The sequence below is a fragment of the Leiobunum rupestre genome, chromosome 9 (assembly GCF_980474605.1).
Source record: "Leiobunum rupestre chromosome 9, qqLeiRupe1.1.hap1, whole genome shotgun sequence".
NCBI classification, from domain to species: domain Eukaryota; kingdom Metazoa; phylum Arthropoda; class Arachnida; order Opiliones; family Sclerosomatidae; genus Leiobunum; species Leiobunum rupestre.
This window is the reverse complement of record NC_143392.1, coordinates 36,707,654-36,730,701: the sequence shown is the minus strand read 5'-3', so window position 1 is coordinate 36,730,701 and position 23,048 is coordinate 36,707,654. Positions and strand designations below refer to the sequence as shown.

The 23,048-nt window shown below is 33.3% G+C and overlaps 1 protein-coding gene across 8 annotated transcripts in view; it reads left to right on the top strand.

Moving 5' to 3' along the window:
• LOC149927325 (uncharacterized) overlaps positions 1-23,048 on the top strand; it is a 176,771-nt gene that overhangs the window by 4,765 nt on the left and 148,958 nt on the right. For all 8 annotated transcript variants that reach the window (XM_090159209.1, XM_090159207.1, XM_090159213.1 and 5 more), the window contains exon 2: positions 2,433-2,511. In XM_090159209.1, coding sequence (XP_090015335.1) covers positions 2,433-2,511 — 79 coding nt within the window. The remainder of the gene's footprint in view (positions 1-2,432; positions 2,512-23,048) is intronic.

The window sequence follows — 23,048 nt, the reverse complement described above, 5'->3', positions numbered from 1 at the left end:
AATTAGTCTTTAAATTAGGGAAATGTCAGGGAATTTTAAATATTAGTCTAAAAATCAGGGAAATGTCAGTGATTTTTAAAAATTAGTCTAAAAGTCAGGGAAATGCCAGGGAATTTAAAAAATTAGTCTAAAAGTCAGGGAAATGTCAGGGAATTTAAAAAATTAGTCTAAAAATCAGGAAATTTTAAAAATTAGTCTAAAAATCAGGGAAATGTCAGGGAATTTTTAAAAATAGTCTAAAAATCAGGATAATGTCAGGGAATTAAATTTCGGATGTAAAAAGAAAATATTTTACTAAAATATAGGAAAAAAAATAAAAAATAAATTGCATAAAATTAGCCAGGGAAAACCTGGAAAAATCAGGGAATTTGAATCTGAAATAAAATTGTGAAAACCCTTCAGTGATTTAATAATATATTCTTAAATTATCTTTTAAACCGTTACACTGATACTTTGTAAATGCTGATTTGCTCGACGTATGCCCATCCGTATTTGTCGCGCTTAACCTCTCTATTAAAGGCACTAAAGAGTTAGTTGACCCTTGCCGGAATGTTGCGTCATAACGTTAGTACCTTTTTCCCGCCATATTGGCATTCCGAAATTTCGGTTTGAGGATGCGTTTGGGTGGCGCGATATTTCACGGCAGAAGCGCCTAAGAAGGAGCCAAAATAGACATTTTTAGGCCTATTAAGAAGTGGATGGCCCCCGCTAAGGGTACTTGGAGCGGTTAAAAGTCGTCCGGTTTTCGGGGGAGAGCGTAGCGGTTTGGCGCTCTTACAATAACCTTTTATATCCATTTTTAGCCATAAGCCTCCCTCCCGAGTGGCATCGGGAGGGCTGATGCCGTCGCTAAGCGCGTCTGTCCGTCCGTCCGTTTGTTTTTTCGACGCGCGAGACAATGGACTCGGGTCGTTATCGGGGGTCGTCCCTAGCCGTAATTGGTCGGTCTTCGCGACTTCTTTGCCGAGTACTCCGCGTAGAACAGGAAGGAAACGCAGCCTGCCCTCTCTAGGGCCTATATCCTCCTGGTACCGTTGGTTTGGAGGACGGGATTTTGACTTTACATTCTCTCGCCGGTTTAATAGGCTGACGTGCCTGAACTCTGCAATGACCGAGATTTCAAAGCTCTTGACTCTTTCATAACGTCTTCTTAATCCAAATTACGATACCGCGGAGGTCAAATTACTCCATCTGAACTTTTTACAAATCTTGGATTCATTATTTTCAATCCCTATTTATCCCCGATTGAACTATTGATTAGGTATTTTGTGGGATTTTATCAAATCTCGTTAAACGATAAATCATGATTTAAATCAAGTTATTTTTTTGAAAACATCATGATTTAAATCCAGTTATTTTTTGAAAAAATCATAATTAAATCGAGTTATTTTTTGAAAACATCATGATTTAAATCAAATTATTTTTTGAAAAAATCATAATTAAATTAAGTATTTTTTTAAAAAAATCATTGATTTAAATCATTAATATGTATTTTAATGTAGGAATAAAAAATAATTTTTTAAAAAATTAAAATATAAAGAAAATTTTAACAAATTAAACATTAAATAGTAATTAAATTCAATTAAGATTTAATTTAAAGATTAGCTAACTCATAGAAGTAAAATATCCGTTAATTATAATTGTATAAAAATCAATTAATTCAATAAAATAAAATAAAACGATTTAAATTCAATTTAAAAAATTAAAAAAGTGCCACCCTGGTGGTGGAGGAAATTTCCTTGAATAGTTTAAAAGCTATTACAAATTACAAGTACCATTAGTAATAAACCATTAATATTCCTTTATGATCTGGTAAATATGGTCCTTGAATTACCGCAACGGATCCCACCAAACTTAATGACGCGACTCGCTTGTAATTAGTCGTATTTTCAGTTTAATATGCAGGATGTTCACATCTCCTATATATTATAATTTTCCATACATTTTTAATGTTTTAATATAATTACAATATTTTCCTTATTTTTCCTATTATTGAGTAAATTTCTCATACTCATTGCAATTACGTATTATAATTACAAATTTATCCATTATTTTTCTGCAATTTTAATAGAAATTATCTAATATCTACCAAAAATAAATCTCCTGTAAAATACATTTCCTATTTTTACTTTAAAACTTTTTCAATCTTTTTTGTGTGGTTACCTTTAATATGATTCAACACGTTTATTTTTATGTAAAACAAAATTTTAAACACCTTGTACTTTTTTAATTTCTCAAGTTTTCTTAATAGAAAATACTTCCCCCCCAAAATGGCGGTCGTGACCAAAATCAAAAAGTAGAACAACACGTGTATTAAATTGACGTATGATTATCTAAATCCTTTAGGCGTAAATTGTTAATTAGTAAATTTTAATGATACGGGCGTGTCCTTGATAAAAAAAATTAATTATTGAATTGTATTTTAATTTCAGAGGCTAGCCAGCGACCCACAGACTAATTCTTCACGACCCAAGCGTGACCTTCCGTCTGGGGAATGCGTATGTCCGCCGGGTAAGTACTTCCGGTTTTTTCTCTGTCTTTTGTACTTGGCGTGTACTAGTATGAGCGAGGGGCTGATCACTCCGCGTAATCGGTGTACAGAGCCGTACCTTTGACTGTACTAATGGGATTACGCGTAATCTTTGAAGTCCCTGCCTTTGGCAGTGCTAATCCAAGCGTAATCCGGTGTACAGACTTTCTAAGAGTGGTTAGCCCCTCGAGTATGAGCGCCAAATCGCTTGGTACCCTTTCGATCACTTTTCGAGTAAATTTGAAAATTCGATTTTTTTTTAGCGATATCGTTTTCGAATTTCCCCTCATCATTTGCATTTATGGAAAAGAAATATCCCCTATTTTTTTACTCCACGGCGTTTGGGGATTTTTCCCCCGCTCCATCTCCTTTTTGGCCCCTGAAGGTTAAGGTTCTTTTAAGTTTACAAAATGTTGCTTTTTCTCCGTTCTATACGGAAAGACGGGGAGGGAGAATACTCTTTTCTCTTTATTCAGCGTCGAAAACTAAAATAAAAGAGGGTGGGTTTGCGAAAACGAAATCTTCTCTCCCTTTTTATTCCGGGGCGTCATACATGGCGCCGGAAACATATTCTGATAAAGGGGAAAATTTTAGAATTTTTTTTCGGTCGACACCATTGTCACAAAGGTAGAGTGGATATCAGGCTGAGAAATAAGGAATTTTTTTAAACTAGTCCTGTGGCCAGTAGAGCATAGGTAGTTTATTTAAAAAACTGGCGACTGGCCACTTACCATTTTTAACCTTCAAAATCAGGCTTTCTTAATTTATGGTCAAATTATCTATTCTTGACAATGTGTGCTAGAAGCAAAGACCAAACAATTTTAGGGATTAATATAGTATTTTTTTAATGAACTAAAATCTTGAAGGGAAAAACTTTGAATTAATTAAGTGGTCACCAGGGCCACTAACACCCCAAGCATTTAATTTTTAAACTGGCCCAGCTAATTTTTAAACTGGCTATTGGCCTGTGATAGTGCATTATTTATCACACTGGTGGATATGGATTTTTGAAAACTGGCTCCCAGAGCCTTTTGACGTTTCGCTTCGTCGTTGTCTGATCTAGGAATTTGGAACCTTTTATATAGTAGGGCTGGATACGAAACTTAAAAGCGTAATTTATTAAAGAAATCAATATTAAATTAAAATAAAGAATTAATTGAAATGTAAGTCTTAGCTCCCTTTTTATTCCGGCGCATCATAGTTGGCGCCAGAAACTGAAGAGTGTATATTTCAGGGTTGCCACGGTACCTGGAAAATCTGGAATTCCTGGAAAAGTCAGGGAATTTGAATATGGGTCTAAAAATCAGTTAAATGTCAGGAAATTTAAAAAATTAGTCTAAAAATCAGGGAAATGTCAGGGAATTTAATTTGGGTTCCAAATGGGAAATCTTTACTAAAACAAGGTTAAAAATTACGAAATTGTAGCGCAAAATAAGTCAGGGACAATCTCCGGAGATGGTCATTGAAAACGAAGAATTAAATTTAAATATTAAATTAAAATGCAGAATTAAATTTATAATAAATTAAACTGTAGAATTATATTGGTATTAAATTAAACTGCAGGATTGAATTTCTATTAAATTAAACTGCATAATTAAATTTCTATTAAATTAAACTGCAGAATTATATTGGTATAAATTGCTATTAAAATAATATTACGGCGTAATTCTCGCCAAATGTTTTTCACGAATTTAAACGACTACTGAAGCGCCGGAATATTTTCGCCTTTGGTCAACTTGTTTCCAACCCAACGTATAGGATGTATATCAAAGTATTTTCTTTTATTCGGAAATTTACTTTGAATCTCCCAAAAGTTTTGGTCTTCTTTTTCTTTCGCTTCGGTTTGGATTTCTGGATTTAAATTCCACGCTCGCTTTTTAGCCATTTTTTTCTCCACTATTCGCGCTCTAGTTCTGTTATATCTTTTATATATACACCCGAGTTATTTTTACTTACCACTCGTATTTCGACGGAATGTATCGTTGTTGAACTACCATTTATTTCTGTATTTTGTACAGTTTTCTAGTGATTTACGGAACGCGTTATACGCGTCCAGGGTTCGTCAAAACCCGGCTTTTTCAAAAAATGTAAACGCCAGTATAAAACCTCGGTCTTAACTAGATAAAATCAGTATGAAACTACCATTAAAATTAGTCTTATATCAGGCCCTAATATACATTTATCCTAGTGTTGGATGTTTTTTCAGACGATTCTAATCAGAAAGTTTTAGTTTCGTATTTTCGTTATTGAATGCCTCTTGTTATTCATATTTAATTCGAAATGAAAGATTATTTCGCTTTTTTTCACAGCTTTTGCGTTTATACTTTAAAAGAAATCGGTTTTAACTATGTGGTTAAACATGGACTAATTAACAACAGGGACGGTCTGGTTCTATAACATATTCCCTAAAGGTTTTTTTCAGCGTTGCCAGGTAAATATTTTTCACAGGGTGAATCAGACGACATAAACAGGAAATGCTATTATCGAAATGTCGCCATCTATCTCAAAATATTTTCACTTTTAAAGAGTCTTGATTTGAAATGATTTTCCGTTGGAAGCCTCTTTGTAATATCTAAATGTTTTCCTTATTACCTTAAAATAAGTATAATTGTAGATGGGATATGAAACACATTTGTTAAAGATTTTAAGGCTTTTTGAGTTGATTTCTTTTGTGGAGAATGTATGGCAGAAAGTGTGTTGTTTTCGAGAGGGTTTTCAACATCTGATTCTACGCCTTCTAGAGAATCTAGACCGTCTATACACAAAGATGAATTAGTTAAGCCTTGGTACAAACTTATTTTACGATTTTATAAGATAATACTTACCATTACAAACTTGGGTGATTCGAAAAATTGGTCATAATTCAACTAGTATCTTATAAATTAATTAAGAAATAAGGAAAGCATGGTAGATAGACTGTAAAGGGACGGATAGACAGAAAGGTGGGGGTTCAAGAACTTTATTCCCCCTTTTGAATCAGTAGCAATTTCCTGTTACGCCAGAAACCGTCACTAGAGGGCATCGATATTAGTTCTTTTCATATTTTTTAAGAACCAGACCGTCCCTGTTGTTAATTCGTCCATGGGTTAAATCTGGTTAAAATCAGGTGGTTACATCTGGTCAGGCTGGTTTTAAATTTAAACTGTGGCACATTTCTAGAATGACTACTCAATTTTTGGTGAGCTTAAATCGTTTTCCTCCCTAGAGGCGTTTATCTTTTTGTTTGTGACGTCAATTTAACGTCACTCCATACGTGGCTTGGCTACCAGTAATCTTTTGAAATATCTGACACGCTTATGAAACATATACATGTATAATATACTTATGGCGCTACGTCTTAATTTTTTCATATGAAATTGATATTAGTGGAACGAATCTATGGTAGCTTTTATGTCGACTAATTCGTCTACCTTTCGAGAGATGGCGCTATTAATATTGACGTTTCGTTTGTTATGGATTCTTTTTATTCTCGGTATTTGAAATGGTTTTTTTAATTTACTAATAGACGAAACAGAACCTATTTTTAGTAACCGGTTTTTATCTAGTACCTTTTACTCGGGTGAAACTATGAATATATCGGAGGCCAACTTGTTTTTTGCTCCTTTAAAAAAAAAATATTTATTCGCTTGTGCCAATAGCGTCACATTTTCCCTGCAGCTAAATAATCAGAACTGCTCCATTCCGTTTTCACTTTGTTTCAAATTTCTACAGAAATATTTGCTTAGTACTTTGATTTCAAAACTATACATCAGTTGTAAGAAACTTTAAATTTAATTTAGACGCAGTTTCTTTTCAGTCGCTATTTTTAGAAACAGCGCCGTCAATACAATGAATTCATTTTTCTAAGCCTCGGATGAAAAACACTTTTAATTTTAAATTGACTACATTGTTGGATTTGAAGGAAGGAACTTTTAAATTCTTGAAATGACCTATAAAATCCTATACTATTAAACCTATGCTTATTATCTTTGTAAATCCTTGAAGTGTCCTATAAAATCCTATATTTTTAAACTTGTCCTATATTATAAATCCTAGTATATGGCTCATAAAATCTTATATTTTAAAACCTGTAATATATTATCTTCTAAATTCTTAAACAAAATCGTATAAAATTCTATATTATTAAACCGATGCTGTATTATCCTATATCCTAAGAAATGTCCTAATTAAATCCTATATTTTCAAACCTATCCTGTATTATTCTGAATATCTTTAAAATGTCCTATAAAATCATATATTTTTAAACCTACACTATATTATGTTGTAAATCCGTAAAAAATTACATATAATTCCTATATTTTATACCTATCATATATTATCCTTAAAATCCTTAAAATATCAAATAAAATCCTATATTTTCAAACCTATCCTTTATTATTCTGAATATCTTTAATAATGTCCTATACAATCATATATTTTTAAACCTACACTATATTATCTTCTAAATTATTAAAAAAATCATATCAATTCCTATATTATTAAACATATACTGTACTATCCTGTATCCTAAAAAATGTCCTAATTAAATCCTATATTTTAAAACCTACACTATATTATCATGTAAATCCTTAACAAATTACATATAAATCCTATATTTTTTACGTATCATATATTAGCCTTAAAATTTCAAATAAAATACTATATTTTTACATCAATCGTAGGGCTCGGCGTTCGGATACGAAATTTTCCGTTCATTTCTTTTATATCCATATCCGAATACAAACTTATTTGTTGTATAATAGTCGTGAATAATATCCATAAATGAAAACAAAATTTTTTTATGATTAATTGAAATTTTGACAGTTAATTTATCCGTTTCCCTGAGTTCTAATCAATCGCATATTATCATGTCAGTTTTAAGGATAAATAAATTCTTGGCTTTTCCAATCAAAGAAATTGTTGAGAGTCCTCGCTGGCTGAAAAGAGCATTCGGAAAAAAGCGTCAATTTTTAATGGCGCTTAAATAAGGGAAAAGGGAGCTCTGGCCGCCGAAAAACGCACGTTTTTTTAGTCGGGAGGGTGCTTGAGACTCTTGTGTAAACTGAGTGGAGTAACTCAAGTACCCCTCAGGGGGGTTCGGGGGGAGGTACGCTCTCGAACCCAGGGGATTAAGGGGCCTCGCGCTAATCCCCTAGTCGCGCGCTTTACCCAGGGGTGCTGCTAAGTCACGTTTCAAAAGATCGGGGGGGTTCGAGTGTTTTTCCACCTTCTGTCCCGATCTCCATCCTACGCAGACTGTACCTTTGGCTAAGCCGTTGGCTGAGCTTTAAAGATGACCAATATTCGCTCAATGCAGCGTTTCCATAGAAATGGCCTCCTATGCAAGCCAATTTAATTAAATATTTTCGATTTTGATATATTCAGTCCGATTTGGGATTAAAAATAGTAATTGTATAATTTGAGTAAACTAATAATATATTTGGCTTATCACGAAGCAATGAACAGTAATAAACGAATAATAATAACATAAATGTAACGATGAAAGAGTAAATATTATCTACTGAAATTACTTAGATGTTGTGTGTTTCAAAGTGAACTTAAAAAATGGAATGAAGCAAATATTTTAAAAGAATTAATTTGTTATACAAATTCTGAGTTAGGAATTTCTTTAAACCCAGTTTTTGGATAGTTTGCTAGTATTGTTACGGGTATAGTTTGTTTTAAAAGGTAATTTTTAATTGTGTATTGGTCTATCTGTTGTTTGTATCTTTTACAAGATTTTAAAATAGACGCTTTCTTGTTGTTTGAAAAAATTAGAATAATAATAACTAGCTAAGCATTTGTCCGAACTGTAAAAATATGGCTCAGATGGCCGAATTACGGTTTCATTTGTTTGAAAATTATTTTGTATAATTTGTTGGCAATATAACCGTTCTATCCGTTTGTCAAATGTCCGAAATGTCATTTGTCCCAACGTTATAAATTAGCTGTAGTCAAATTCGAAAGAATCACATTTAACCGAAATAAATATAAAAATAGAGTCCCAAACGTGCGGTTTTTTTTATCTTAACATGAATAATTGTGGAACTTCAATCTAACCTAAATTCCAATGAAAACAGACAGCTAACTTAACCTAACCTATTTAAACTAACCTAACCTAACCTAACGGAATCATTCCATTTTAAAAACCAATTAATCTAATTTTATTCAACATTATTAACATTCGACCTATAATTATTATAAAACGAAAAATTCGGACATAATGCATATACGAAACACTATTTTTGCGATGGAAATTCGAACAAATGATACTCGTTCAGACAAATGACACTCAAGGTCATTAAATTCGTAAAAATGGAACAATATCGGTTTTCGAGTTCGGACAAATGAGTATTCGGACAAATGCTACTTCCCCGAGGAATCACACAGGCCTACTCAACATACTCAACGTTCGAAATATTTTGTACATTGGATAAATATTTTTTTTTTGATATTTTGGTTCTGAATCTGACTATCGATCCAGTCAAATTTAAGTCGAAAGAGGTATACAGGGTCTAGGTCTCAGACATGGTTTAATCTTTATACATGTCGTGGAAGGCAATCCCTAATGGTAAACAGGGGCGTACCGAAGGGGTCGGATTCGAGGGAAGATGCCTATTTTTTTCTAGTCGTACTTGGCGAATTTTTCCTTTATTTTTATCAGAAAATTAATTTATCCAACTGGACCTTATTTGGTCAAAGGATGTCACTGACTTGTGAATGTTCAAAGTACTTCACAAGGAAATCCTTAATCCCCGGTGCTTCCAGGTCTGTGGTTCAATATTTTAAAATTTAATATCCACTAAAAATTTGAAAGCTCATGGTGTTATGTCCACGATTGACCTACTTGCGCCTGCAAGTCAATTAAGTTTTTGCCTGTCAAGCACCTACGTATAGGCAACCAAGGTGTAATAGTTTAATTAGTTGCTTAAACCTTCGAATTGATTTACGGTTATGAAACAAACCCTTATTATCGCAATTGCGCAAATTCTGTCGTAAATTATGTAATATCTTTTTGTTTCGCAACTAAGGTTATGTATTTTCTCACCGTAAGGATTTATCGTAAACCCAGGGCTTTGACGGGCTGCTCTTAGTAGGTGGGCCTCTTGTACCTCTCTTTCGTCAAACCCGTAGAAACCTTGTCCAAATATTTGGTATTCCTTTAAAAGGTTTCCAAGTTTCGGAACGACGTCCCGGGATACTTTTGACCAGCGCTTCCACAATATCGCTTCGCAACCGCCGATGACCCGCCATACCCCCCAAAACGCTGTTAAAGTTTCCCCTTCACCTTGTTAAACTTAGAATAAACACATTTATATCCGTTGTAAGGGCGTCGCGCTGTTTTCGCCACTAAGCAACGCCATCTAGGGAGCTTAAAACACGCCGTTACGTCTCGCCTCTCCGCGGGGCTATTACCCAACTAATGGATTTTCTTAATGGCGCTTCCACTTCATTTACTGCCAGCAGTCTTTTTTTTTAATAAAAAGAGGGTGGTACGAGCCTAGCTCCCCGCTTAGAAATAGACCAAACAAGCGCCATCTACCCGTAGCAGTTTCCGCGTCGAGATGGGCAAACGACTTTAAGGGGCTTAACAGCGGCTCGTCTTATTGTTACAGCGCGAAGAGATTCTCATCTTAATGATTGGCAAAATTTTAATAGTTCCCGCGTTTTGGTGAAATAGACCGCTGGAAATCGCTGCACTTGACTGGTGTCGCGGCCACGCTTGGCCGTGTACAGTCGCCGGATCAACTTGGAACGAATTTAATTAGATTCGTATCCAGGCCGTCGTGAATTGTGTAAAATTACGTTTCTGATTGACTAATGACCGTCCCACGTCTTTGATACTAATTGGATGTGTTATAATTCGACCCAATTCTAATCCGGTTCGCTTAGATTTAGCGAAGGTTCTGTTTGAAGGTCCGTAATCTGTAAGACTATAAGACGCTTCAGCTTAATGGTAATTTCGATTATTATTAGATCTAAAACCAGAAACAATACTCAGCTAATCAGATGAAATTTATTCCAAATGATGGAAAATATTCGCAAATTTCAAACTTAGTTTGAGATTTTCGTATATTTCATACTGATTTTGAGAATTTCGGATATTTCATAGTGATTTTGAGAATTTCGGATATTTCAAATGATTTTGAGAATTTCGGATATTTCATACTTATTTTCAGAATTTCGGATATTTAATACTGATTTTGAGAGTTTCGGATATTTCATACTGATTAAGAGAGTTTTGTGATATTTCATAGTGATTTTAAGAATTTCGGATATTTCATACTGATTTTGAGAATTTCGGATATTTCATAGTGATTTTCAGAATTTCAGATATTTCATACTGATTTTCACAATTTCGGATATTTCATAATGATTTTGAGAATTTCGGATATTTCATACTGATTTTGAGAATTTCTGATATTTCAAATGATTTTGAGAATTTCGGATATTTCATACTTATTTTCAGAATTTCGGATATTTAATACTGATTTTGAGAATTTCGGATATTTCATACTGATTTTGAGAATTTCGGATATTTCATACTGATTTTGAGAATTTCTGATATTTCATACTGATTTTGAGAATTTCGGATATTTCATACTGATTTTGAGAGTTTAAGATATTTCATACTGATTTTGTGAATTTCGGATATTTCATACTGATTTTGAGAATTTCGGATATTTCATACTGATTTTGAGAGTTTATGATATTTCGAAGTGATTTATAAGATTTTCCGGAATTTCAAAACTAATTTTGAAGGTTAGCTGAGGTTGCAAACTGATTTTAAGGTTTTATCATAATTCACACTAATTTTGTGATTTTATGAAATTTAACACTGATTTTAATGTTTAAATAAATAAATAATCAGCTAGGCTAATACCCAAGGCACCACCTTAGGCCTAAGTCATCAAGCGACTTTTTGAAGCCTTTAATTCAGGTGGCCGGGTTACAATGCGTAGGACGGTAGGAGGGTGGTGAAGTTCCAAACGCAAGAGGACCACAATTCTTATATTTTTAAATATTTTTTCCTATATTTTCAATGTGTTCCTATACCTTCCTATAATTACACAATGTTCCTATTTTTTTAACGATATTTGTAGAATTTTTCGGTCTTCACCTGTTGCAATTATGTGTTTTGATATCAAAATCTACCAAGTTAAAAAGAATTTTAGAAATATTTTAAATTTTCGCTCGCTCAAACAATTATTGACCAAATTTCCTTTAAAAACCATGTAATTTAAACCTATATTTTGCTGTAATTTAAATGGAATTCTTATATTTTCGTTTGTTTTGCAAAAAAAAAACACCTCTCCTATAAAATCCTATAAATCTACTACAAATTTCCTATAATTCCTATAAGATTTCTGTGGTAACGTACACGGATTTTGCGATTTAGTTTTCAAGATTTCAGAAATTATTCCTTTTAACCACCAACCCTGATATGAATGACTGCTGACGTCATCTTTACAAAGCCCTTAAAGGAAGTATGAACGCGGTGTACATTTTGAGCCGTGATTTAGAGATAAATGTACACATTTCATTTTAATAGCTTAGCCGGATACTTTTAACGTACGAGACATAAAATAAAACTTTGCTAGAATCTTTAGTAACCGTCAGTTTTATTTTTCTACGACATTATGTTCTTTAGATATTTTTTGGTGTCATGACTAACAGTATTTCCCTAATGATCGCCGAATTCCCCCACTTCTGTGGAAATACCGAAAAATACTTTGATCGTAATATTCCTTAGAATATAAATAGGCTTTTCTATTGGTCTTCATGTTTTGATGTTGCTGCTGCGTCACGGGTGACGTATCAATGACGTTTTATTACGAAAAGCCCTAGACATTAAAAAAATAAATTCGATGAGGAACCCTATTTTTAAGCCTAAACTAGTGACAAAGACCCTCGGGTCGAAAGCTCAACCTATGAATGAGTTAGTTTTAATTAATTTTTAATGTTTTAAAAATTGAAATAAAACAATTTTTACATCCATGTGTTTCCTCCGTTGAAAACTTTTTTAAATTATTATTTTCCATGGATTCTAAAAAATCTTTCAACATTTATGATATGGGTACAGCCGATATATCGACCGATATTAACAAAGTTATCTATCATAACCGTAGTGCATTCATAGTTTGCACCGAAGGGAAGGGCCTATGGTCTCCAAGGAAACTGGGAGGGCGATCAAAAATTCAAACCATTTCGCGCGTAGCTACTAAATAGGTAGCCATTTTGTTGGTAATCTCGTCAAAGCTACAAAACGTATTAGATTTATGCTTTAAAATTTTAAATGGGCCCTAAACAAAGCCAGATAAGATTCTAAGGCCGGGTTATTTAAATAAAATATCAAATTACGACAGAAATATCTACGAAAAGAAGTTAACAAAGCTTATCAAAGTTAGGCCTTTGCGGTCATCCTTTTTACAATTACCTTAACTATCGAATAAAATAAACAATTTTCGCCCTCCATTGGTAATTGAACTACTCGAACAATTTTTAACCAGGCAGATAACCATTTTTAACGTGAAACTAATTTCTTAATCATTTGAAAATAATTAAAATCCGCAAACAGACGATTGAAACTGTTAACCCTCCCGTTTTACTAAGAAATCTACACCTTCAAAATGGCGGCAAAGAACCGTTCATTCTTGCTCAAATTAAATATTTATTCTTGGTTCTTATATCCATACTTGGAACTGCGTCATTGATGACGTAGGGATGCAAACTATGTATATGATAAAATCATTATTAAAAACGGTTCAGTACACTGTCATACCATTTTATTCGAATTTTTCATGAAAAAAAGTTTGCAAGAGCATAACCGAATATGTTTATTTTCATTTTACGTGATACATATTTCCTATCACAAATCGAATATCGTTGTTTTTTATTTGTTTACACTCGTAACCCCTGGTCTAAAAAAAGGTATGATCTAGCTTCTGAAGTATGGTATAGGTGGCGCGGCCAACCAAATAAAATATTGTATCATTAGTTAATGGAGAGTTTTCTTATTTTTAAGGTTTTCCTGAAAATATTGAAAGAGAATATTTTTGGCCTAAATATCCCGCGAAGCTTGGTCGCCAACTTGATAATGGATTTTTTGGTCTAATATTTTACCCCTTTCGCCCCCCCCCCCGCAGCGAATCGAGAATGAAGGGGGGGGTCAAAATAATAGGGTTGAGTCACACTCTCTCTCTTGTTCGTTAAAACGAGCGAATGTCGCGTGCGAGACGCGCACGTGCCCCCACTTCCCCTCTCGTTCCCCCCCTCTCGCTTCGCATTTTTTGTTGGGACGATATCTATCGACGCATACGAGTGTGTCTCTTTATCCGTAATCCTCTCCTCGCACCGGATCTGATTAAAATCTGGCGGCCCTTTGTTAGGTAACGAGTTAAAAAAAGAAAAAAAAAGAGTGTACCCGAGTTGGGATGGGTTCAATGTTGGAAGGAATAGAAGGGGTTAGTTGAGTGTTGGTAGAAAGACGGGTGTGCTGGTAAAGTCGCTATTGCTTCGTATCGCTCGGGGATTCCGGGTTAAATTTATATATTTCTTTTTTATTAAATCCCAACTGGAGATTTTGAAATGCATCTGCCGCCATGATGGCTTTGGAAAGAGGGTTTCTGCCACAGCCCCCCCCCCCCATCTCGTTCGTCTATTTCGTTAACAAACTGGTCCTTGACAGTCGATTCTTCAAGTCTGACACCACCATAAGTCATTTTTTCCTACGCTCCAAGTATTCCAGTTTTCTCGTGTTCTCTTTTTCGCCCTAAGACGAAGACTTTTTGGAAGTTTTGAATGAATTTTTAAGTCGAAATGTTTCCATTGGAATTCTCAACCAATTTATTTTCGTAATTTGGGGTTTTTTTTTACCACTCCTTGTATTTTAAGAATTGTGCTGTGGTGATATTTTTAAATCCTTTTACGCGATGGTACAGGGGATTGAAGTTCCAGTCTGCAATTTGAACGGCTATTAAGCTGTCTCAGCGGTTTTTCCAATTTCTCCAAATGATTCCTTTGAACTATGAGCTAGCTAAGCTTTTTATAGGCTGTGTGTGTGTGTATAATCTTTAAATTGTTTCCGATTCAATGGTCTGTTAATTTATAATGACTTTTGAAAATTCCTTTCGATTTATTGCGCGCTGTACTTTCTCGTAATGTCATCTTATCTCTAGTCTAAGATAATATAATATTAATATTTATGGTTTGAGTCTATTTGATCGATTCCCAAATGATCGAACGGGTCCCATTTGATCGAACGAAATTTGATCGAAAGCTACTGTAGGGTAAAACTACTAGTTTTTGGGAGTAAATCGAAAAGGCAACGGTGCATACGCGCCTACGGCGCGCGTACATCAACGTAACCTAATCTAACCTAACCTAACCTAACCTGACCCTATTTATATATATCAAAAACAACGGGCCGTTATCGTCGATGTCATAAAAAATTGCATCATATAGTGTATAAAGTAAAAATCTCTTCATCTTTGTGGCTTAATACAGTTAAAGCAATGAATTATTCCATCATTATTCCTTCTGCACTTATGCAATGAATTATTCCATCATTATTCCTTCTGCACTTCATATTGACATTCGGTACTATAAATACTTTTGAATTCGATCAAATAGTATTCGATCATTTGAAGGTTCGATCTTATGAAACAAATGACAAATGGGATTCGATCAAATGGAATTTCGATCAATTGCAACGTATAATGATCGACTGTCGATCACATATTTTTCGATCAAATGGACCAACACCATATTTATATATTACATCAGAATGTATTGGGTTAATACCAGGGTTGTTTTTTATTTATAAGAAAATCGATTTATTTGATTTAAATCGGATTTTATTAGGGATGCACCGATATGGGTACAGCCGATATATCGGCTATTCGTAACTGATAATATCGGCGGTAATATCGGACGATATATCGGCCGTTATTAACAAGGTAACATAACAGTAGTGTATATGATAAAATCATTGTAAAAGACGGTTCAGTACACTGTCATACCATTTTATTCCAATTTTTCATGAAAAACATTTTCGCAAGAGCATATCATAATATGTTTATTTTCATTTTACGTGACGCATATTTTCTACCATAAATCGAATATCGTTGTTTTTTATTGGCTTACACTCGTAACCCCCTGTCAAAGGAAATATGATCATTAGTTGGTTAATCGACAATTTTCTTATTTTTAAATGTTTTTCGGAAAATATTTTTCTTATACCGGTATCGGCCAATATCGGCTTCGTTTAAGCTGATATTGGCCGATAACGATATTAGAAAAATAGGCCGATATATCGGTGCATCCCTAATTTTTATTGATTTTTTTAAGGTTTTATACCTGTTTTTCTTGACAAATAGATAAATAATTTAACTGCAGCGGTAATGTAAACTATAGTTTAAATTAATATCCATTAAATTTAATAATTAATGAAATTTAATTGCATTTTCTCTGAATTGAAATTTCTAAAGTACCTACTTTCGTACATTTTCCTAAATACATTGTAGTATAATGATATTTTTAAATCACAGATTTAAATCAGACACCCCTGCCCCCCAGTTCGACAAGATGGGATCGAACCTGGCTCCTCTTGCTGCGAGGCGACAGAGCTAACCACTCTGCCACCCCACGTTATATAGCGTTTGCACAAAACCGCTACCGGAAATACACTGATTGAAAGCAAATTTCAGGCATCTCGTCTATGTCTTGTTCAAAAACTATATTGAAATTTTCAAATCTTTCCGTTAAAAACTACGTCAGTTGTCCACGTTACGAAGATTTAAGACTGAAATGTTTTCAACCCACCATCAGCTCCATCAATAATATAAATAATATATACATTTTCGTATGCCTTAAAAATATTATTATTTCGAAATTTCATGTAATATTAAATAATTTAAATTTTATATATTTTTAAGTAAATAAACCGCTTTATGAAATATTTATATCAAAATATAACCTTATTTGAAACCTCCTACCGTATTGGCCTTTTCCAAAATTTGGGGAACCATTCCTTCCTAAAATTATCGTAACAAGTTTCAACGCAATAACCTTGACTTATCTTTTAACCTTTCTACGTTTTTTTCTCCAAACCTCATTTGGAGTGAAATTATCACCTGACAGTTCTGCTATAGCGTGGTCGCCGCTAATCTCCTGTATAGTCAAAACTGTCAGATTATCCTTAACATTTCCATACCCAATTTGGTAAAGTAAAAAAAGTGTACCCCACTGTGTATATACCTACCTTGTTACACTTACTCATTCTGTCTGGCAATTTGGGGACGTACAAAGAAACTGGCTTTCGATGCGTGCCCTCAATTTCGGGCCCCTTCGATTTTTACGGCCCTTTATAGAGAACCCCCTTGCCCCCAGATGGCGTTTTTAACAAATCTTTTTTCGCCCGGATCAAATGAGAAGATTTAGCGATCGAGGAGAGCCTCTAACGCCAATAATAAGCGATAATTAGTTCGAGAGATTTCAAACTAAACGTCGCCTTTACTGGAACCAAGAATTATTTATTTATATTTAGAGAGAATGACCACAGGGTTTCCACACTTCAGGGAAATGTCAGGGAATTTAAAAAAAAAGGGCCTTAAAAGTCAGGGAAGTTTAAGAATTTGTAAAAAGTCAAGGTATTCAATTTTCTTTTGAGACTTTTTGATAGTAATTTTACTCTAGATCTATGACATAGAACATAGTAAATTTTAAGGATAATTTTATAGACAATCCTTATATTTATTAAGCCTTTAATACCAGGGCTGCCACACGCCAGGGAAATCAATGAAAAATCAGGGAATTTATAAATGGACCTAAAAAGTCGGGCAATTTAAAAAATTTGTAAAACCTCAGGTAATTCAATTTTCTTTTGACACTTTTTTATAGTAATTTTACTCTAGATTTATGACGTAGAACAAAGTAAATATTAAGGATAATTTTATAGACAATCCTTATATTTATCAAGCCTTTAATACCAGGGCTGCCACACGTCAGGGAAATCAGGGAATTTAAAAATGGGCCTAAAAAGTCGGGTAATTTTAAGAATTGGCAAAAAGTCAGGGAATAATTCAATTTTATTTTGACACTTTTTGAAGGTAATTGAACTCTAGATCTATGACAAATTCTATGATTATCAATTATTTCCTTTGAAAGTTTGGCTAATTTTTTCAACATTGCAAGAAAAACATTTTACTGAAATACAAGTCCATTTAAATATATTTAATTAAAAGTAAAATATAAAATAATAATTTTTGCCTTAAAAAAGTCAGGGAAAATCTATTAAAATGGTCTGGGAAAACAGGGAATAGTCAGGGAATTTAATTCTGAAAATTTTGTGGTAACCCCGCACCATAGGTATTATCGCATACGTCGTTAGTTGGTATATATACAATCTTGCTATAACTGGATTAAACTTGTTTTACGAACTTCTAAATTACGGCTTTTCACTTTTTTTAGGTGTTAGTAGAGTCGTTTTTTTATTTATTATAACGTTTTTTTGGGGAGAAAATTACCAGCGTTTTCGTTTCGGGTGGTTTGGGCCGTTTTATGGCCCCTATAAATTTCTACCTGTAATGGAATTATTTAATTAACTGCTTTATCATTCTGCCTTGCTGTCTAATAAAAACATCACAACCTATTTTGGAGGCAGTTAAGTGAGCTATCTTGCTAGAAAAATTGAAGTTTTCCCAGAAGAGCACTTTGAGATCGTGGTACAAAGGAGAAAAACACATTGAAGATGGATTTTCAACCCGCTTAAGATGCACTTTTAAATGCGCTTAGTAGAACATCCTATAAGAGCTTATTTTTCGTAGGTTAAGAAATATATACTGTTTTGGCTGGGTGCTTTTTTATAAGGTTTGTCGTGGGTTGGGGAAATCTGAGAAAAGTGAAGGAAATTTTAAAATATACCTAAAACTTAAGGGAATTTTACAAATTTGTAAAACATCAGGATATTTAAAATTAATTTATAATTTTTAATTTGAATTTTTCTATATTTCTGTGATAAATTGAGTTATTATTATTTAGTTGTAATATCAACGTTGCAATTGGAGCTTTTTAATTAAAACAACCTGATTTAACGTAATTATTTACTGTATACGAAAATATAAATTGAAGTAAATTCATTAACTTCTGTTAAAAGTAAAATATAAAGTTGAAAATTAACTAATTTTGGCATTAAAAAAGTCAGGGAAAATGTATTAAAATGGTCAGGGAAAAGTAATGGAATGGACGCTTCAATAAAAGATACTCGGTTTCTACTCCCCTCTCCAAATTCATCTGGGAAGGAGCTATTTCCGGTCGGTTGGTTTAAACGGTTAGAATGGCTAGCCAAAAAGTCATATTTAAGCCAATTGGAGACGCGTTTTTGCCCTCATGAGAATTTTGCGTCAGATAAGAAACGCGTCGGCTCACGTGTATAAGGAACATACTAATGTTAATTTTCAATAATATATTTTAAGGTAAAATATATAATGTTACTAAAACTAAGTATAAGAAGATATTATTATTATTATTATCATCCTCTTATGGTATAAATAATTAAAATTATATGTAATATTTTTATAATACCGGCAATTTTAAAGCTTCTCGTGTAGGCAGAGTTAATTCATTTCGTTTAAAATTATCTTTTGGAAAAAGATGAAAACTCATTCCTTTACAACTAAACATATTGCTTTTGCAGTACGGTATGCAACAAGTGTTTCCTTTTAACCAGGTAACTATTTTGGCATGTTAAGGCTTAGCAAAAAACCGATGTTATGTTCGAGAAAAGTTTCCAGCTTTCTTATGAGTCCTGGCTGTCGGATATATTACTTCTTGGCAATTTCTGGGAAGATGTTTTATTTAAGCGCCTATTTGAATCCGAAAATATTATGGCAACTCAGTTATACATACGAAAGCTTTTGATATTTCGTAAATACAATTTTTCTATTGACACCGACTATTTTAGTACCTTAAGCTAACCCTTTGTCGTCGAGTTGTCCAACACAAAGACCACAAACTGACAGATAGGGATTTCTTTAAGATTCTTTCATATTTTGTTATATAAAGTTTTTGTACGAAAAATATAAGTTATACTAGAAGCAGAAATCATATTCGGTCAAAGGTTGACAGCCTTCAATGTTATCTTTTTTGTCCCATATTTGCTTGGGAAGTTTTTCTATTTGTAGCGTACATACTGTAGCTGACATACATTTTTTCCCTAACTTTTTATAAGGTACCATATTGAATATAGCTACGCCTGCTTTTTTTAGCAATATGCTCTTTATCCGACGTTCTTTTTACGAAAAGGTTACACCGGTATTGAGTAGGGGGGAAAAAACTGCCTAAAAAGAATTTCACTTTTTGGTATGCATACGGGTATTATGGGATTTCAGGGAATTTTTTAAACCTCTCTAACGTTTGGAAATATTAGGTTTTGTAGATTAAAAATTTAATTAAAATTCTAGATTTTCATATCGAAAACCATATCGTAAAAAAATCGACTTTAAGGCCGACGACTTTTAAAATATTTTTTTTGTATTATCAGAAGTTTATATATCTTACCGAGATAAGTATCTATTTAGGGTATACAAATGAAATATTACGCAGTTTCAATGGGCGGCAAACGGCTTTCCCGGTTAGTGGTCGGAATTGTTTATTCATTATCCACAAATTTTCCGATTTATTTAAAAGTCGTTGGTAAAAAGAATATCATTTTAACTTATTTAATTATATTTTTTACGCAACCAAGCATTTATTTGAATAAAAGTGGTATTTATTTATTTAAATAATTGTTGTTTTATTTAAATAATAGGCTTATTCACTTTCGATTATTTAAACATTTTACAATTTTTATTCAACTATTGGTTATTTAAATAAATATTATTTAAATATCGCCGAGCTTATTTTATTCATGGATAAAAATTAATCGAATGCCGAGCACTAATCCCGGTGCAAACGTTTTAGCACTTAACAATGTAAAATGTAAAAATATAAATATTTCGGTGCTGCAGATTTTCAAGGTGTTTCTGATACTTCTTTGGATTAAAATTCGCACCCAACTCCTTCCGCGTTGAGTTTGCAAGTTCTCTCCTCACTGGTTGAAGGGGTTTTCCGCAGAGTTCTTCGGTTTCCCCTTCCATAACAGGTTGTTGAGGTTAACGGTAATAAGTAGTGTATGGAGTTGTTGGCTCGCGTGGCATGAAGTGTAGGGCACCACTCTCTTAATAGAATGAAAAGTTGCTAGATAACTAAGGTGGGGCCTTGGGTTTTAGAATAGCTAAAATATGTTGATATAATATCGAGCGACTTTTAATGCCTTTAATTCAGGTGGCCGGGTTACAATGTGGCTGATTATTATACTTCTCTCTAAGCTATATTACACTACTTCTGGTAGTAAACCATATTCAAATTTGTATAAGTAGATGGAATACTTATCTCTAGGATAAGTTATATACTTCTGGTAGTGAACCATAGTCAGATTTGTATAAGTAGATTGAATACTTCCCTTAGGATATATTATATACTTCTGGTAGTAAACCATAGTCAGATTTGTATAAGTAGATGGAATACTTCTCTCTAGGATAAATTATATACTTCTTGTAGTAAACCATAGTCAGATTTGTATAAGTAGATGGAATACTTATTCCTAGGATATATTATATACTTCTGGTAGTGAACCATAGTCAGATTTGTATAAGTAGATTGAATACTTCCCTTAGGATATATTATATACTTCTGGTAGTAAACCATAGTCAGATTTGTATAAGTAGATGGAATACTTCTCTCTAGGATATATTATGTACTTCTGGTAGTATATCATATTCAAATTTGTATAAGTAGATGGAATACTTATCTCTAGGATAAATTATATACTTCCTGTAGTAAACCATAGTCAGATTTGTATAAGTAGATGGAATACTTATCTCTAGGATATATTATATACTTCTGGTAGGAAACCATAGTCAGATTTGTATAAGTAGATGGAATACTTATGGTAATATGTCATAGTTTACAAGTAGATTTAATCTAAGATATATATCGTAGTCAGATTTGTCGCGAGATGTATCAACTGCAGCGTCTATAAGCGTCCGACCGTAGGAGATCTGAAATGTTATTTCCGTATTAAAATGTATACACTAAGCGCGAATTTCCGTCGATCTGGAACTTTTCGGTGTCGTTGAGTTATGTTCGGGATGGAAAGAGGATTTCGGAAAGTACGTCTGTTTCTGGCGTCCCAAAAGGGAACTTTTCCCTTTCAAATAAATAGACTTTAAATTGAATGTCAAGCTATGATGTCTGAGGCAATAAATATTACATATTTTTGGAGCATCGCTTGGGAAATCTGAAATTCGCCCCTCTAGTCTTTCTCTCGTGGAAAATATCTTTCGATCGGCCCAAGTGGCAGCTAGGTCTTCGGGAAGATATAGTTCACACTCGCCCCTGTCAACGGTTGAGAACCCTGGTGGGCGTTGAAGAGAGCAGCCCTTACCCCTTTCAGGGGCTTTGAATGAAATGTCGGTTAATTGAAGTACATCCGTTGACGTGAGAAGGGGGGGGGGAATGAATTCTTTCGGAAGTCGTCTTGGTATAAAGGTTGGAAATATCTCGTATGTAGTTGAAGGAGATTTATTTGTCGGATTGGTTGTTCAGATTTTTTTATATTCTATCCACGTTTTTTTACAGATCCTTGTTTATTTTTGTTAAGGCACTAACTTAAGAACCTCTTCAAAAATTCAAACACGTTTTACATAATGATTTTATAACTAATATTGAACTGGTACATCGAAATAGTGACCTAACCTCTAACGATAATTTACATTTTTTAATCTTCCAAAAAAAAGTTTTTAATCTTCCAAAAAATAAGTTTTTAATCTTCCAAAAAATAATTTTTCAATCTTCCAAAAAATAATTTTTTAATCTTCCAAAAAAATAATTTTTCAATCTTCCAAAAAATAATTTTTTAATCTTCCAAAAAAATAAGTTTTTAATCGTCCAAAAAAATAATTTTTCGAACTTCCAAACAATAATTTTTCTATCTTCCCAAAATTTATTTTTTTTATCTTCCAAATAATAAGTATTCAATCTTAAAAATTATTCGAATCTGTAAAAGATTTTGAACCTTTACAAATAAATGAAGCGTTAATAAATAATTAGGAAACCCTTAAAATATTAAACATCATTTCGATGTTTAATATTGCTCTTTATTTTTCTTTAACAAATTAATATGATTTAAATCTCCTTTTTTAATTGATTTTTTATTTTAGTGCCTTTAAGAATTTATTTTTTTATAATTACGCAGGAATTAATATAATTAGAAGTTTCATTTAAATCAAGGAATACCTCCGCGTATTGTTCCATACCAGAGTGACTGAGAAAAATCATTTCACCTCGGGTAGGAATCGAATCCAGTGGGAGTGGCGTTGGCACGGTAACCCAAAGGTCGTAGGTTCGATTCCTACCCGAGGTGATATGATTTTTCTCAGTCACTCTGGTATGGAACAATACGCGGAGGTATTCCTTGATTTAAATGAAACTTCTAATT